Source organism: Oryzias melastigma, linkage group LG14, assembly GCF_002922805.2.
Source record: "Oryzias melastigma strain HK-1 linkage group LG14, ASM292280v2, whole genome shotgun sequence".
Taxonomy (NCBI): domain Eukaryota; kingdom Metazoa; phylum Chordata; class Actinopteri; order Beloniformes; family Adrianichthyidae; genus Oryzias; species Oryzias melastigma.
The window spans coordinates 19,752,783-19,767,971 of record NC_050525.1 but is presented as its reverse complement, the minus strand read 5'-3'; the positions used below and the strand labels follow the sequence as shown (position 1 = coordinate 19,767,971).

Here is a 15,189-nt window from a genome sequence, read left to right as displayed (position 1 = left end):
ATTTCGTGCGTGATTTCATACTGTGATTATTTACAGATGATAAGTGGATGGCAAATATTGTAATTAAAAAAAATAATTTATCTCAACAAATTTTTTCCAGGTTTGCGATTAATTAGTTAAATTTGAAACAATTCCTGGACCTATTTTTTTAATGACAGAGTTCAATACTTAGAAATTTTAACCACTTTTATTGAGTGTTCAGCTTGGAGCCCCAGAGTGTTGGGGGGCCCCAGGCCATCGCCTACCTTTGCCTAATGTTAAGTCCGCCCCTGTCTCCCACCATGTGAAAAATGCCACAAGAACATGTTACAAACAGCAAAACCATTTTTTTAATCGGAGTGGATCTTTAAAAAAGATGGGAAAAAGCGTTACCATTTTTTGTTTTAGCAAAAAAGCATTTCACACCAAATTAATTTATATTTTTGCTTCAGTTCAGCTCCCTAAAGTTCTAAAAACATGTTAAAAAAGACATGAAATAAAATGCAAACCCAATCTACCTAAGCGTATTCACACAGACATGATACAAGTTTTTCCTGCTTACTCTACTTAGCGGATATCAGTGGCGGGCCGTGCATTTCACACCTAGGCCTTCAGTAGTGCTCTATCTGAATCAACCCAACCCTCAATAACTATTTTATGGCAATAAAACTTCTACTGCAGGTACAGCTGCCACACACACACCAAAAGCATAAAAAAATAACCTGATAAAATTGCAATAATATTTAGGTATATAGCAAAATTTTACTCACCAAAAATCCGGATTATTTGTACACAAAATCCATCCTTTCTATCCTCAAGAAGATTTCAATCACTCTGTCGTGCAGATTATCCGTGCGTTTTAGTTCCATCAAGAAGTCCTTTTCTATCGCCATGGAAGCTAATGCTGAAAGTCGAGCCTGCCCTGACGTATTTCTGGCATAAGTTTTAATTCGCTTCAGGGCTGAGAATGTCCGTTCAACAGAAGCAGTGGACACGGGGCTTGCTAGCTTCGGAGTTGCCCGACCCCGCTTAACAATGTCCAGCTTTTCTTGAAAAGTCCGTCTTGAAAACGGCTTTGACAGTAAGTCTGCAACCAAATCCATTTCTTCTCCTCCTTCAGCCATTGTGGATTGACAAACCAGCTATTATATTCGATTTATTTGCCTGTGAGGGTCGCTACGGATTCAGTTTACCGGCTCTTCCTAGTACACTCTCCGATTATCCAATCACAGCGCGTGAAAATCCTGACGTTTCCGTGGGCCAGCTAGCTGGCCTATCACGTGGTCTCCTCCAGATCTGATTGGTTGAAGCAACAGTTTGGTCGACAAGTATTTTATGCTACAGGGCCCGCAGAACTGATTGTGAAGGCCTCCGGGCAGATTTCTTTGACCCTAGCAACAAATGGTGCTGCAATGTGATTGGTTAATGCTTAAATAGGAAAATACACGTCTGGAAGCAGCGCAACCAGGGAGACAGCAATGAAAGGACGAAGACAGAGCATTTGGAATTATAGAATACGTATTCACGGAAATAAATAATAATTAATATCAGTCTGTGATTCAGATATTTTTAGGCCAGCAGAGAAGGCCTTGCAGGCCCTGACGGCCCGCCACTGGCGGATATATCTGTGTGTGTTGTTCCAAATCAGTTACAGTAGTTGCAAATGTTTACATGAAACCATTGGAGCTGAACTGATGCAGAAACAAACACGCCAGAGGGAACACTGAAATGTAACTGCTGCTTCAAAGATGCCCACTCTAAACGGTTCTATATTGTGACACTGAGCTTGTTCATCAACTGTGGAGAGGCTGTCAAAATGAATCGTGAAACACAGTCATCAAAACACTTCACTGCCAAAATAAAAGCCCTGGTGATCTTTGTGGGTAGAAAAATACATATAGAAATAAAACGTTAAACAAAGTAGTTAGAAATTCCTCTTAGAGCCTCAAAAAGTGGCAGGATTTAGAGAAACATATGCAGTATTTATTGTTTCTTTAAAGCACTGAACTGTAATTAAGATGAGATTAATTCAGAGATTAACGTTCAGTTTGACTGTGTTTGCTTCTATGCTGGTTTTATTCTAGTTATATGATAGTAACATCATCAATACTGTAAAAAAGAACCAGATCACAGTTGAAATCTCAACACAGTCTGTGACCTCCAGTATAAGGTTCACTTAAGCTTCATTGTGCTTCCTGTTGTCCCACTCTGTTTGCTGCTTTGCTCATTTGCACTTTTTTGATATTTTGATATTCCTACAGAAAGCTTGTATTATATTGCATAATGTATATGATTATTTTCTGAAATATAAGCACACAAATGATCTGATTCCTCCTGAGTGATGTGTCTTTTATTAAATCTCGGTCTTATGCTGCAGACTTTGATGAATTACCTTACATAACATTAAAAAAAGCGAAAAAATACTAATATTAGAAACTTAAGAAGGGAAGCCATATAGGCGGGAGAGAAGATGACAAGAACCATGGATGTAAATGACAGTAAATGATGTAAATGAGTGTTTGACTGAAACCCAATTAGTTGCTGTGATTAAAAAAATGAAACCTGGTGTGACTGTGAGGAAACAGAAAACCTGAACAGAAAATAAATAATGACTTGGACAAAAAACCAAGATAATAAAACATTAAAAATTAATAATCATTTAATTGATAGGATTCTATGTTTTTTCTACTTTATAAAATCCATTCATTCTCATTTTCAGAATGATTTTCAGGGTCATAACCCAGTTACTGTTGGGCGAAGGCGGGGTAGACCCTGAACAGGCCGCCGGTCCTTGCAGGGTTCTTATAACTTAACAATACAATATAAAACAGAAGCATGGATGAGGGGTTTTAGTTTTATTTCTTGAATATTCCATTAGAAACATGAAAACCTCAATATAAGTACTTCATTTTTATTGGAAGAACAAACTTGAGCTAAAAGTTCAGCAGCATTTGAAGATGTTTTCAGAGGGGTTTTCATCAGTTGGTCATTCTGATTCCAGTTATTTTTACAATCCAGGGGTAATAGTGTGAAACTCTGGTGTAGATGCCGTACTTTCCTTCTTTGGCGCATTCCTCCCCCCAGCTGACGATCCCCGTCAGGAACCATGTTCCTTTGTAGTTGGTGGCGTGTGGCCCTCCACTGTCCCCCTTGCAGGAATCCTTCTGCTGGTCGGCGAAGCCGGCGCAGAACATGAAGCGTGTGATTTGGTCCGAGCTGCTCTCCTTGCACACTGGACGCTCCACGTACGGGATCTCCAGTTTCTGAAGCTTGGTGGCTTCTGGGCCGTAGAACCTCAGTTTTCCCCATCCGCTCACCAGGGAGCTGGTGGCCTCCCTGACGAGGTTCTGTATGAAAAACTTTGGGCCCAAGCAGATGGGCCGCCTCTGGTTGGACAGCTCGACGGGGGTGGCGAGCTTCAGTAAGGCGATGTCGTGGTTGTACTCAGATATCCTGGGGTTATAGGACGGGTGGATGTGCTTCTGTGCCACCACATGGTCCCTCTCAGGGCCTTCGTCCACGTTCACGTCATGTTCACCTGTAGTCCATCACAGAACACATTTAAAAAGGGTTTTCCTTTTTCTTGAAGTGCATATCAATGGTTTTCATACCAGCTCTGACTATGAAATTCAGTTCCACGTGTGTCAGACAGTGGGCAGCAGTGATTACCCAGAATTCACTGAGCAGAGATCCACCGCAGAACGGCTGCGCTCTGTTCTGACTTTGTGGGCGGGTCATCAGTGTCACCTGCAAATACAAAACAAAGAGTGTGTGAAATGTGTGTGCATACTTGTTTACAGTTCTCTTACTTGTATTTTAGTTTAATATAAAATGTATTTTTCTGTGGTACTTTTTAAACTAAATGACTAATATTTTATAGCTTCACTGTGTTATGTTCTGTATGTAATAAAGCTAATGAATCCATTCATGACAAATAAATAAAACAAGATAGTTCGCTCTGGAGTGTTAGGGCTGGAATAAAAGAAAATAAGTATATAAATATTTAAGAACAAAGTCGTAAAATTGTGAGAAACTTTTCACAAGAACTAAATTTGTGACATAAAAAGTTGTCATTTTGCAAAAGTGTTTTTAAATAAAGTTGTCCATCCATTTTCTTCTGCTCATTCAGCTATTGAAAATAAAGTTGTATATTTGCAAAAAAAGTAAAACAAATTCAGCGAGATTATATCTCATTTCTCTGAAGTTTGTGCAATATAAATTTCTCAGGTAATGTTTGATTGTTTTTGTTGAAAAGAAAAGATAAATGGGATTTTATTTTTATTAAAAAAAACTGTCATTTTCCTTGTAAAATTTCAACTATTTTTCACATAATTTTCTTTATTATTTATATATATAAATATATATATTGCTTATATTCTCCTACAGAAATAGCCTGTTTTCCTCACAATTTTAGTACTTTCTTTTTGTAAAATTATGACTTTTTTTCTACTAATCTATAAACTTAATTTTATTAAAAAAATATATATATATTTTTTTTATTTTACAACTTTATTCTTGTAACATTGTAAATTTCTTTCACAAAATTGTACTATTTTACTCTAGTAAAAAAATCTAATTATTTTACTGTATTAGTATGTAAAAACTTGTTTTTTTTCTCATTCTGTTTTACGATATTACTCTAGTAAAAAAATGTTCTCATTATTTTACGATATTTATCTGGTAAAAAAAAATTCTCATACTTTTATGACTTAATTTTAGCAAAATTTCAACATTTTTCCAATTATTTTAGAACTTTTATCTTGTACAATTTTGACATTTTTTTCATCATGTCACAACTTTATTCACGAACAGCTTTAAATTTTTTTTTTACAGTTTTACGAATTTAATCCTTATGATTTAACCTTTTTCACACTTCTGTTGTTTTTTATCCTGTTATGTCTTCCTGCACTTTAGGATGTGCCTCAACTAATTTCTTGCTTTTTTATGTGGGAGGACCAAACCCGTTCACATGAGCTGTCTTAAGCCATTTCAGTGGTTTGGGTTTTTTGTGACATAAATATTGGTGTAGAAATTATTTTAGAGATTTTTACTTGAAGTTTTCAGCCTGGGGTCCTAATCGCTCATCTTTACCTATGATGAGTCTGACAAGTGGAGCTCATTTAATTCTATAAAAGTGATTTTAGGTGAAAACAATTCAGGGATATGTTCAGAATTATTTTTATTTATTTTTGCTTAGTTATTTGTACATAGCTTGATGCTAAACCTAAACATAACTATTTACTTTATAGTAACATTGATATATTCCTACCTCAGCACAGTAGCTTATATTTTTGCCAAAACAATACAGACTAATTTCTAAAAATATATATATTTCCTCTAATTTCAGTGTAAAATCACATGGATTCTGATCTGTCTGAGCTGGCGACCCTTATATCTTTAATGGTTTATGTATTTTTAAAATAATTTTTCATGTCTTTTGTGGTTTAAATGTGAAAATTGTACTTATTGAGGAAACCGCTGAATGTTTAAATAAAGTTTTTCTTCTGGCACCAGCATCACGAGAGTAAAAGAAACAATCGTTCATACCTGCCATGGAATTTCTCCGGGAAACGCCACATCGCCTCCCACAATCCTGTGCTGATAGTTTTTCTTTAATTTGATGGGGGCCATTGTGGGGAACCCCCACGAGGAGTCTTGATTTGCCTCGGGGGGAGTGTTGGGGGTATCTCCTTCAATACCTCCTTCAGCTCCAGTTGAGGGACCAGAATCTGGCTCCACAGAACGCGCCTTCACCTTTGCCTTATGGGAGATGTCATCGACGTCTGATTCATTAAATAGAAGGTCAAAGTAATCACTCAACTGCATCAGATCGTCTTCATAGTAGTCGTCCTCCTGAAGGGTGGTGGAATTCTGTACAGTTCTGGGGGAGAATGTGTAGTTGGATGTCTGCTGTCTTTGGATGGACCTGGTGTGAGTACCAAGATTCACACGACCACAGCTGAACTCCTCTGAGGAAGGAAAAAATAAATAAATAAAGTCAACGTTGGAACCATTTTATCAATAATCCAAATTGTGTCATTTTACATTAAGCCAAGAACAGAAAGTTGTATTTTTATTGTGTTTAATAGTCCAATATCTGGTTCTTCTAATCCTTCTTTTAAGATTATTGGTAATCTGTTAGTCTTCTTCTTGCTCAGATTATCCCTAATTGTATCTATTTTTCAGCTGGTTGAAACAACTTCCTCCCCCTGGTTATGAAGTTGATGCAAATTGTCAATAACCTAGTAAAAAAATAAAGACTAATAAACATCTAGATAATCTAAACCTTTAGTTTTTAATCTAAAAAGCCTGTATTAATACAGTTTTTATAATATTTCTGTCACCATTGAGTAGGACAGTGAGAAATAAGTTCTAGAACTTTATGCAATAATTCACTCACAAGATATTTATCAATAGAAATAAAAGAAGTTTCATATACATCTGTATAGGAAAGATTAACTAAATGCTTTTATGGTGCAGCACGGTTTGTGCAGAAAAATATCAAAATAAAAATGTAATTATAAATGCTAAATGTCTTACCGGTTGGTTCACAGCTGGTTTTATCTAGACCGAGTTTGTAACCAGCTGCACAGTGACAAACAACCCGCTGTGCCTGCATCACACAGAAATGCATGCAGCCACCATTGTTGATGGAACACTGGTTAATGTCTATAAAAAGGGGGAAAAAAATCAGACAGTAATTATATGAAAAGAGTTTTTCTGATAAATTCTGTGTTTTGTTTCTCGTCACATTTACCAATTTCACAGTTTTTGCCTCTGAAGTTGGGTTTGCACCAGCACAAGTAAGAGCTCATCCCGTCTTGGCACACACCTCCATTCAGGCAGGGCGGAGGGTCGCACTGGTCGCCGTCTACACACATCATAACACTCCACAGCATTAGTGTAGTCTTAGCACACGGTGTGGAAACTCTGATATTCCTCACCGATATAGATCGCCCAAAACTCCATCTGAAACACAAACATTGACATCAAAGGTAAATATTTTCCACTCGTTTCAATAAATCCAGATTTCGGTTGAACTTACAGTTTTTTCATGGTTCTCAAACACCTCCCTGGCCTCCTCCATAGTGCAAACCTCCTCTTTACATTCACGCTCCAGGTTATCTTTCTGGAGAAACTCCTCAAGATGGCCGCTGTTGAATCTGCGCTGTCGACGCAGCACGGTGTGTGCCGTCTGCTGCGACACAAACACTGGCCCTAAAAGGCAGCAGATCACAAGATAAATGCTTTACATCATTGTGAGGATGTAATTCCTGAGGGATTTTTGAAAGAAACAAGGATCAAGTGACGCAGCATTGATTTACCCAGAATCTCATACGCTGCAGAAACTATCCCGTATCTAAGAGTTAAATATCAATATTTTACTTTACTTTACTTTACTTTCACTTTACTAGACTGGATAAGTCCATTAGTTACTTAATTTGGTCCAGATCAAGACTGTCGTTTGGTCTGTTTTCAGACTGCCATAATGTTGACATTTCTGCTCTAAACCAAAGCTTGTAAACAAAATCAGGTGACAAAAGATCTCTTCACTCATTGGCCAGAAATTATGAGGGCGGAGCAAACCAATGATAGAAGGAAAAATGAAAGTCCTGAGCTTTGCAATTCTAGTCGGGATACTTCACTTATTTAAACTGACCAACTTTGAACGTCTGTATCAGCGTCAGTTACAACACTTTTCACTGCTATGTGGTACAGCGGAGGAGACATTATGACGTTTAGATTGTTGGGAAAACAGTGGAAGAAACTGTGTTTTAGGTTGAAAGTTGTGTTAATGAGCGTGCATTTTAAGGAGTTGCTGTGTCTCATTGTCGCTCCACTACTACTGTTCAGGTCCGAGCATGGAGCCTATTCAGAGTAATCAGCAAACCGGAGCTCAGTCTGATTAGAATCGAGCCAAGACCACTGCAAAAGCTGGATCAGTGAGCGGTTCCTGGTTCTGGACCCGGATCTGCTTGGATGTATTTAGACTGAAAATCTGTTCTGGATTATCGGAGGAAACAAACTGCACCAAATGTGTCCAGAATGAAAACACTCTTAGAAAAAAGCTTGACTTGATTTAACCGTTTAGTCTGATAAAAACTAAAACTTCTCTGACTTTGAATTTACACTGTGGTTGCACCAGTTTTTTAAAGGTTTACAGGAGATGTGAGGGAGAGTTTCATTAGTAACTCCAACAGTGGACCCAGAACCAGGTTGGAAACACGTTCTCTGACTGTTGAAACACATCCTCTATCATTTACATCTAATCTGCCATGGAGACGCTTGGCAGAACTTGTGCAACTTGATATCAGCCTGCTTAGATGACCCATGCCAACCGGGGCGTTGACCCCACTTGGTTGATCATACTTCACTGCACCAACCCAGAATTACAGACGTGGTATTTTCATTAGATTCACTCCCAGAATTGTGTTATAGTTGATGAGCTGCAGAAAAGTTTAATTTTCAGAAACATCAAACTTTACACACGTTATTTTTTTTAAACTTGTCCTTTCCAACAGCTGAGCAAACAGAAAAGAACTGGAGGCCTCTTGTGTTGGACAGATTTTACTGTTACAACAGGATCTTCTGACACACAAGGTGTATATTTGTAGAAACTCCTTTTGTAATTTGGGCTAAACTTCATTTATACTGGTTATATTTGTATTCTTTTAATAAAGAATAAAATAAAGCAACACATGTGGATTATTATCATTAATGTCAGGTGTGATAGTTACCCTAAAGGGGCGGGGCTTGTCATCACACACTCAAATGTTACAAACAAACCTGTTGGCTCCTCCGTTTATCATTAAGACTCAATGCATAGTAATGCAGCATATGTCACGGCAAATGTTACGTGATTTCCAATCCAGTAATATATATCAATGAGAGCAACCTCCTCTGCTGCACCAGGGGGCCCAGCATGAGGAGCTCCCCCAGCCCCAGACGAACAACCTACCATCCCCCGGGAGGTCTGGGACACAAGCTAAGTTTAAACTTGGATCCATCTGGATAGTATGGATTTCCTCCAAAAAACACATTACTGATCATATTTCATTTTCTGCAGTTAATCAAACCAAAACTTAACTTACTGAACTTGAAAAAGGAGAGAAACTATTTCAATCCATCTGAGACAGATAGGAAACGTCTCAATTAGCAGACATTAGGTTGCAGAAAACTTGCGGCAATGAAAAAAAACACACATTTTAATGGAAATATGTGGAATAATAACCCCTTTAATCCAGGACTTAATCAAGTTCTGTTGTTTCCTGGTCTCTTCCCTCATTCTGCTGTGAGTCTTTCAGCTCTTGGTTGGATTGTCTTGTTGTTTACCTGTATTTTCCTGCGTGCTCTCAGCTCTCAGTCCGTACATTTCCAGCTGTAAACCCAGGAGGAACAGCAGCAGGCCGGCTCTGCAGCTCATTTTGTCTTCGTCAGTGGATTCTGATTTAGAGAGGAGCTGCTGCTGAAAAAGCCTGAACCGCCACTCCAAAGTACAACAAGTACAGAACTGTTTACTCACCTTTGTGGCCAATGAGTGTGTGTTTGTTTGCTCGCATGTGCGTGTGAGCTGGTGGGGAAAAAAGGGGTTAAAGGACAGTATGATAAATTAAAGGGGGTGCAAAATCAAAAATAGATGCGTACATTAATAGATTTTTTTAAAATGGTAAAATATATGTATATCTAGTTCTCGCCGTTGGAAATAAATCTGAGTGACATCAAATACCGACAGCTGACGTGACATCTGTTGCATGTGTGTGTGGGTGTGTGTGCGGGTGTGCATCAACATTTGCGCTGAGATTTACCAGCTGCTTGTTTGTCAAGATGAGTCTTGTCTGATAAGAAGCTTTGCAAAATGGTTCATGTCAGACCTTCCAGTGGGATGGGGCAAACTCAAACACACAAACTTTCTTAGAAACACACACAAATACACACACACACACACACACATTAGAGTTGCTTCAGTCTGTAAGTATTTATCTTCCAAAAAATGGCATAAAAAGGTAAACAAATGACACACAAACATGTGTGACTGAAGTTGAATTAATATGAGATGATGTTTGAATGTAGGTCAATGCTTTTTATAAATTTAATTACCAAACTCCTCCCAAGTAAGGAGATTGTGTGTATTTTTTCATCTTCAGAGATGCAAGTGAAGCTTATCAAGTAAACATGAAAAAAATAAATAATAATAATAATAAAAAAGAAGGAAAATCCTCTTTAAAGTTCTGTTCCGATCATCTTTTAATTTATTTTGATTTATTTTATGCAGTTTTTAACCAAAAAAACCCCAAAACTGTCTTTTCCATGGACATAGTTTCTGCAGAGCGGAAGGAGCTCCAAATAAATTTGCCTATGAGTTGTAACGCTGGCACAGAGTAAGCCCGCCCCTATTTCCCATCATCCATCTATTCACAAAAAGTTTACAACCCCATTCTGACATGACCAGGGGAACAAAATATTGGCGCAATATTGAGGCTATCCAGCCGTACGGTTTGTTGCTATTATTGTTATTATCATTACTATCCACTATATGTGCCATATTGCATGTACTTTACTATTAACATGCTTAAAATAAATTTTAATAAATTAAAAAAAAAAAACCTTAGTTCATCTTCTCCTGTCCTGATTCACAACAATTAGAATATAGAAATACTTAGAAATAAGAAATATAACTTTTAGGCTAATTTTCTTTATACATGTTCTCCATCATGAGAAAAGTGTCACAAAAATATGTTTAAAAACACAACTTTTATTGAAGTAGATCTTTTTTTTTTAATCAGCAAGGGGATTTCTGTATTACTAGACAAAATTTAAATTCAAAAACTGTTTTGTGAGTCATTGGCTAAATTCCTCACCAGATAAATATCACTTTAAAAGATGCTTCTTTAGTGAGGTCCTAAATGGTTTTTTTTCATTTGGAAAATATCACAAAATATGGAAAATGAAACAAACATTTCTGTTAGAAAAAGTAGTCTGAGCTGATACAACAATAAATCATGAACTATACATCCAGCCTATACATCTGTCCAACCCCAACACTCATCCGGCTCATGGTCACGGGGGCTGAAGGTTATCACTGGTGTGACTGGCTGATTAAATTCTGAATGAAACCAGGGTAAAACTAAGTATTTTATTTTAATAAAAATGGCTTTATTGGAATCTGAGAGCTTAAATTTAGTCAAAAATATGCAGAAAACTTATATATTTAATAAATAAATGTAAACATGATACAACTTGTGGGAAAACCAAAGGATGACAAAGCAGATGACACTGAAAATCCAACACTAGGAGGGCAATTAACTGAAATGAAGACAGCTGTGGATGATTATTAACCTAAACCAGGTGTGACTGACAGAAAACAGAACTTTACAAAAACCAAGGAAATATTTGGCCTAAACCAAATACAATCTGTGGAAACACATCTGAAATTTTAATGAAAAAAAAATTTATATTTCTAGAACTTTATGTGCTATAAAGTAAACTTGTGTTTTCAAGCCTATTTTATAGACTTTTTGAGTGAGTTTGAGTGAAAGAAAAAACTTTAATAATGTGCAAAAATAAATACAGTTAATTTTTCAGCTTTATACGATTTAAACAAACATTTTAAAGTCATTTTATACAGAAAAAATCAATCAAAACTCCAATGGGACGATCCTCTGCTGTTGCATTTTACATTCTAATGTGAGGAGCGGCCAATCCCTGAGGCTCAGAGCTGAGCGCTGACAGCTGTTTGATTAAAGTGTGAGTTATACGGGGCGCTGCTGCGGACAAATCAGTGTGAATGTCGGCCAGTCAGTGGGTTTGGAGCCAGCAGCTTCTTAGCAACACTGGCCTTGCTGTGATTTATTGACGAGGATGATTTAAATGCGTTGAGGGATGGCTGGATCCTATTTTTAACAGCTCACAATCATTCAAAAATAAATCACATTCTCTTTAAACTCTAATTTATCACTAAATTAAAGTAAAATCATTTAAGATTACCTAAAAGTAAATTAATAATGCTTTAGATAAGTGACAATATGCTTTAATATAAAACAAGTTTCAAATGGAAATTAAATGAATCTCTGAGGAAAGTGTTAGTTTTCAGATCTGGAATATTCAAATCTACATTAAAATAATTACATAAAGACAAAAACGGTGCAGACAGATCTAGAAAGAAGATGACGATTGATTGATTGGTTTATTTAAAGCATATATTGTGAAAAATACAGAACAAAACACACAAATATTTCAAACTCATTACAGAAATAATGAATTGCATTGATTAGAAAATAGAAATCAAACAAACATAACAAACAAAACACACTTATACTTCATTTCTTCATTTTACAGTTTTGCATAGTTATAGATCAAATGGAAGTTTTTTAACATAAATTATCAAGTGTTTTATTTATTTATTTATTCTGACAATAAGAAATACATCAATAAATTAATTTATATTTTTTTCAGACTCTCTGAACACATTAAACGACAGCTATACATTAGAAAAATACTCAATTTTTTTATTTAAAAAAGTAGTTTTATCTTAAATAAGAATCATCAGACTCACAATTTGCTCAAATAACTACAAAGTGACCTCATTTTAATGAATGGAAAGAGCACAGAAAAACTGTAAAGAAATGAAGGTTAACTATCAGTTATTATCACTGATATCTCACAGAAATATTGTCAACTTTTGTCTAAAGCTCAAAATTACTCCCTCTTGTTTAAATGTCTAAATAAATGTTGCATTCTTAAATACATTTTCCCATCTGTTTAAAACCTGTGCAAATGTATTTTCTTAACCATAATTAGAAAAAATCCCTTGGTTTTTTTTTGTAGTTTTCACAAATAAATTTCTGCACTAATTTCATCTTAAAGGTGGATTTTTCTCAGTGAATTTGACCTCACTGAGGTTCTGCTTCATTTGAACTGAACTGCAGCTCTTTCTCTGATCATCCATCAACTGCTGGTGTGATCATATCGACGCTGCAGTGATGGATTCTCCCGTCTCTGTCTGGAAGGGCTGCTTACTGAACTTTTTTTTTTAAACTAAATAGTCTGCTGTGATCAGGTGGAAGTACACAGTCGCTCTACTATTACTACCTTTATTATTTATGAGTAGAGTGAGTCTTATTGTGGCTGATACACGTTAAACTAAACTGAAGCAGCTTCATCGTTTTACTGCAACAAAGAAACTAAATAAATGGTTTTGTTTGTGGAGGCATTTATTCAAAAAGCTTTGTGCGGATGGAAACAGGAACAGACTCTGGTGGTTTTTTTGTCCTCTAGTTGAGCAGCTGGTCCCGGATCTGTAATCCACCGGGGAGGGTTTGGCTGACAAGCGGCTGCGCTTTCCTCTGCCGGCTCAAAAATGAGTCAAAATGATGTAATGAGTGGATGTCACAGACCAGATCGACCGAATCGGACAAACTTGGTTGAAAAGTCGTCTTCATTCAAACTATGTTCAAACAAAAAGTTGAAGTCCTACACTAATCATCATTTGCTCTATTTTAAAAGCGCTCAAACTGGTCTTTTGACTATGATTACACTGTTTTCAGCCAAATTCTAAAGTAAAAAAATTTGTTTTCCAGGACATAGTTTCTGCAATACAGGATTTATGGTTTTCCAGAAAGCCACACATAGACAAATTTTAAATAATTAATTTCTGTGATCTTAACAGGAAAAAAATACTACTAAAACGCTTCAAAAATTAACCAATAAATAGTCTATCCTCTACCGTCATAGTTCAGACTGCATAAGGTCAGTCAGTTTTTAGAAAAATTAGAAAAAAATTTGGAAAAATTATTTGTTAAAATCACCGAAAACATGATTTTCTTTAGAGTGGGTCTACAAGTGGGTCTACTTGGGGTCCACAGAAAACAGAGAATGTGGTAAAGAGATACATGTGGAAGCAGGTTGGAACAGGTGGAGGAAGCTTTCAGGTGTGAAATGTGACAAAACAATATCAGCAGAAATGAAAATAAACACGTAGAAGACTGTAGTTGTTCCAGGCAGCTCAGAATGACAAAGAAATAAAAGCATTATATATTGCAAGTTTAAGGCAAATAAAAGAATAGTTACTAAAAACTGAGAATAATCAATAAAAAAAAAACATTTTAAACCCATTTCCATCGATCTACGAAATTCTGTCTATAGCTAACAAAACAATAATAAACTTGAGGATAAACCAATAAATGTACAGGAACTTCAGGTCACAAAGTTAAATAAGAGTTTATTGAAAATCAATTTTCATTACCAGCTGCTACATTGATAAGGATTATCTCACTTTAAAAATCTTTAAAACAAATGTGTTAAATTTAAAATCCTATTCTTGTGCCCTTATTCATTAACGCTTAGACACCTGAATCTATTTCTAGCTGTGAAAAATAAAAATATAGTTATGTTTTTGCTTTGAAGTAGATGATAATGCAAGACTAGATATATGGCATCACCTGCGATAATGCTAGTGTGAATGTTGTAAGCTGAATGTGGCCGCTGAAGATGCAGCTCATAGCTGAAAATGCTAAAACTGATAGTTGGAAATGCTAAAGCCTAAAGCTTGCTAAAATACTAGCGTTATGCCAAATTAGCCACAAAAAAAATGTCTAATTTTGACAAAACAGATAGCATATTGTTAAAATATTAGCTAACCTCTAAATTAGCCTAAAAAATAGAAAAATGTCTCAATTAGCCAAAAATAGCTAGCATAATGCTAAAATATAGCAGTGTGTAAAACAAAAACAAAAATAACTCAGAATTAGCTAAAAAACGAAAAAATGTCTAAATTAGCCAAAAAAAGCTAGCATAATGCTAAAATATAGCAGTGTGCAAAAAAACAAAAATAACTCCAAATTAGACTAAAAAAATTTAAGAATGTCAAAATTAGCCAAAAAAGCTACCATAATACTAAAATATAGCTGAACTCCAAATTAGCCTAAAAAATGTCTAATTTTAGCCAAAAAAGCTAGCATAAAGCTAAAATATAGCTGAACTCCAAATTAAAAGGCAGCGCGGAGACACGGGGGTCCACGGGGGTTATCTGTGATAATGCTAGCGTGAATGCTATAAGCCAAATGTGGCTGAGGATGCTAGTGCTGATACCTGAAGATGCTGAAATTGATAGCTAAAACTGCTAAAGCTGATAGTGGAAAACACTGAAGCTGATAGCTAGCTAAAATATTAGCTAAATGCCAAATTAGCCTAACAATAAAAAAAAAAAATAGA

At 36.1% G+C, this 15,189-nt stretch overlaps 1 protein-coding gene across 1 annotated transcript; it reads right to left on the bottom strand.

The window, feature by feature from the left end:
* Window positions 1-2,819: 2,819 nt before the first annotated feature.
* On the bottom strand, window positions 2,820-9,469 carry f9b (coagulation factor IXb). Its single transcript, XM_024266678.2, has 8 exons — window positions 9,313-9,469; window positions 7,025-7,197; window positions 6,924-6,948; window positions 6,737-6,850; window positions 6,520-6,648; window positions 5,527-5,948; window positions 3,591-3,726; window positions 2,820-3,517 (listed from the first exon to the last, which is right to left on the bottom strand). The coding sequence occupies exons 1-8, from the start codon at window positions 9,401-9,403 to the stop codon at window positions 2,958-2,960; spliced, it is 1,650 nt and encodes a 549-aa protein (XP_024122446.1). The 5' UTR covers window positions 9,404-9,469; the 3' UTR covers window positions 2,820-2,957.
* Between the last annotated feature and the right edge of the window lie 5,720 nt (window positions 9,470-15,189).

Excerpts from the sequence above, each read along its gene's own strand:
- f9b (XM_024266678.2), bottom strand. The coding sequence starts at position 9,403 with ATGAGCTGCAGAGCCGGCCTGCTGCTGTTCCTCCTGGGTTTACAGCTG. Across the intron at positions 3,727-5,526 it reads CCGGAGAAATTCCATGGCAG|GTGACACTGATGACCCGCCC; the intron begins GTATGAACGATT and ends TTGTATTTGCAG. Across the intron at positions 3,518-3,590 it reads GAATTTCATAGTCAGAGCTG|GTGAACATGACGTGAACGTG; the intron begins GTATGAAAACCA and ends GATGGACTACAG.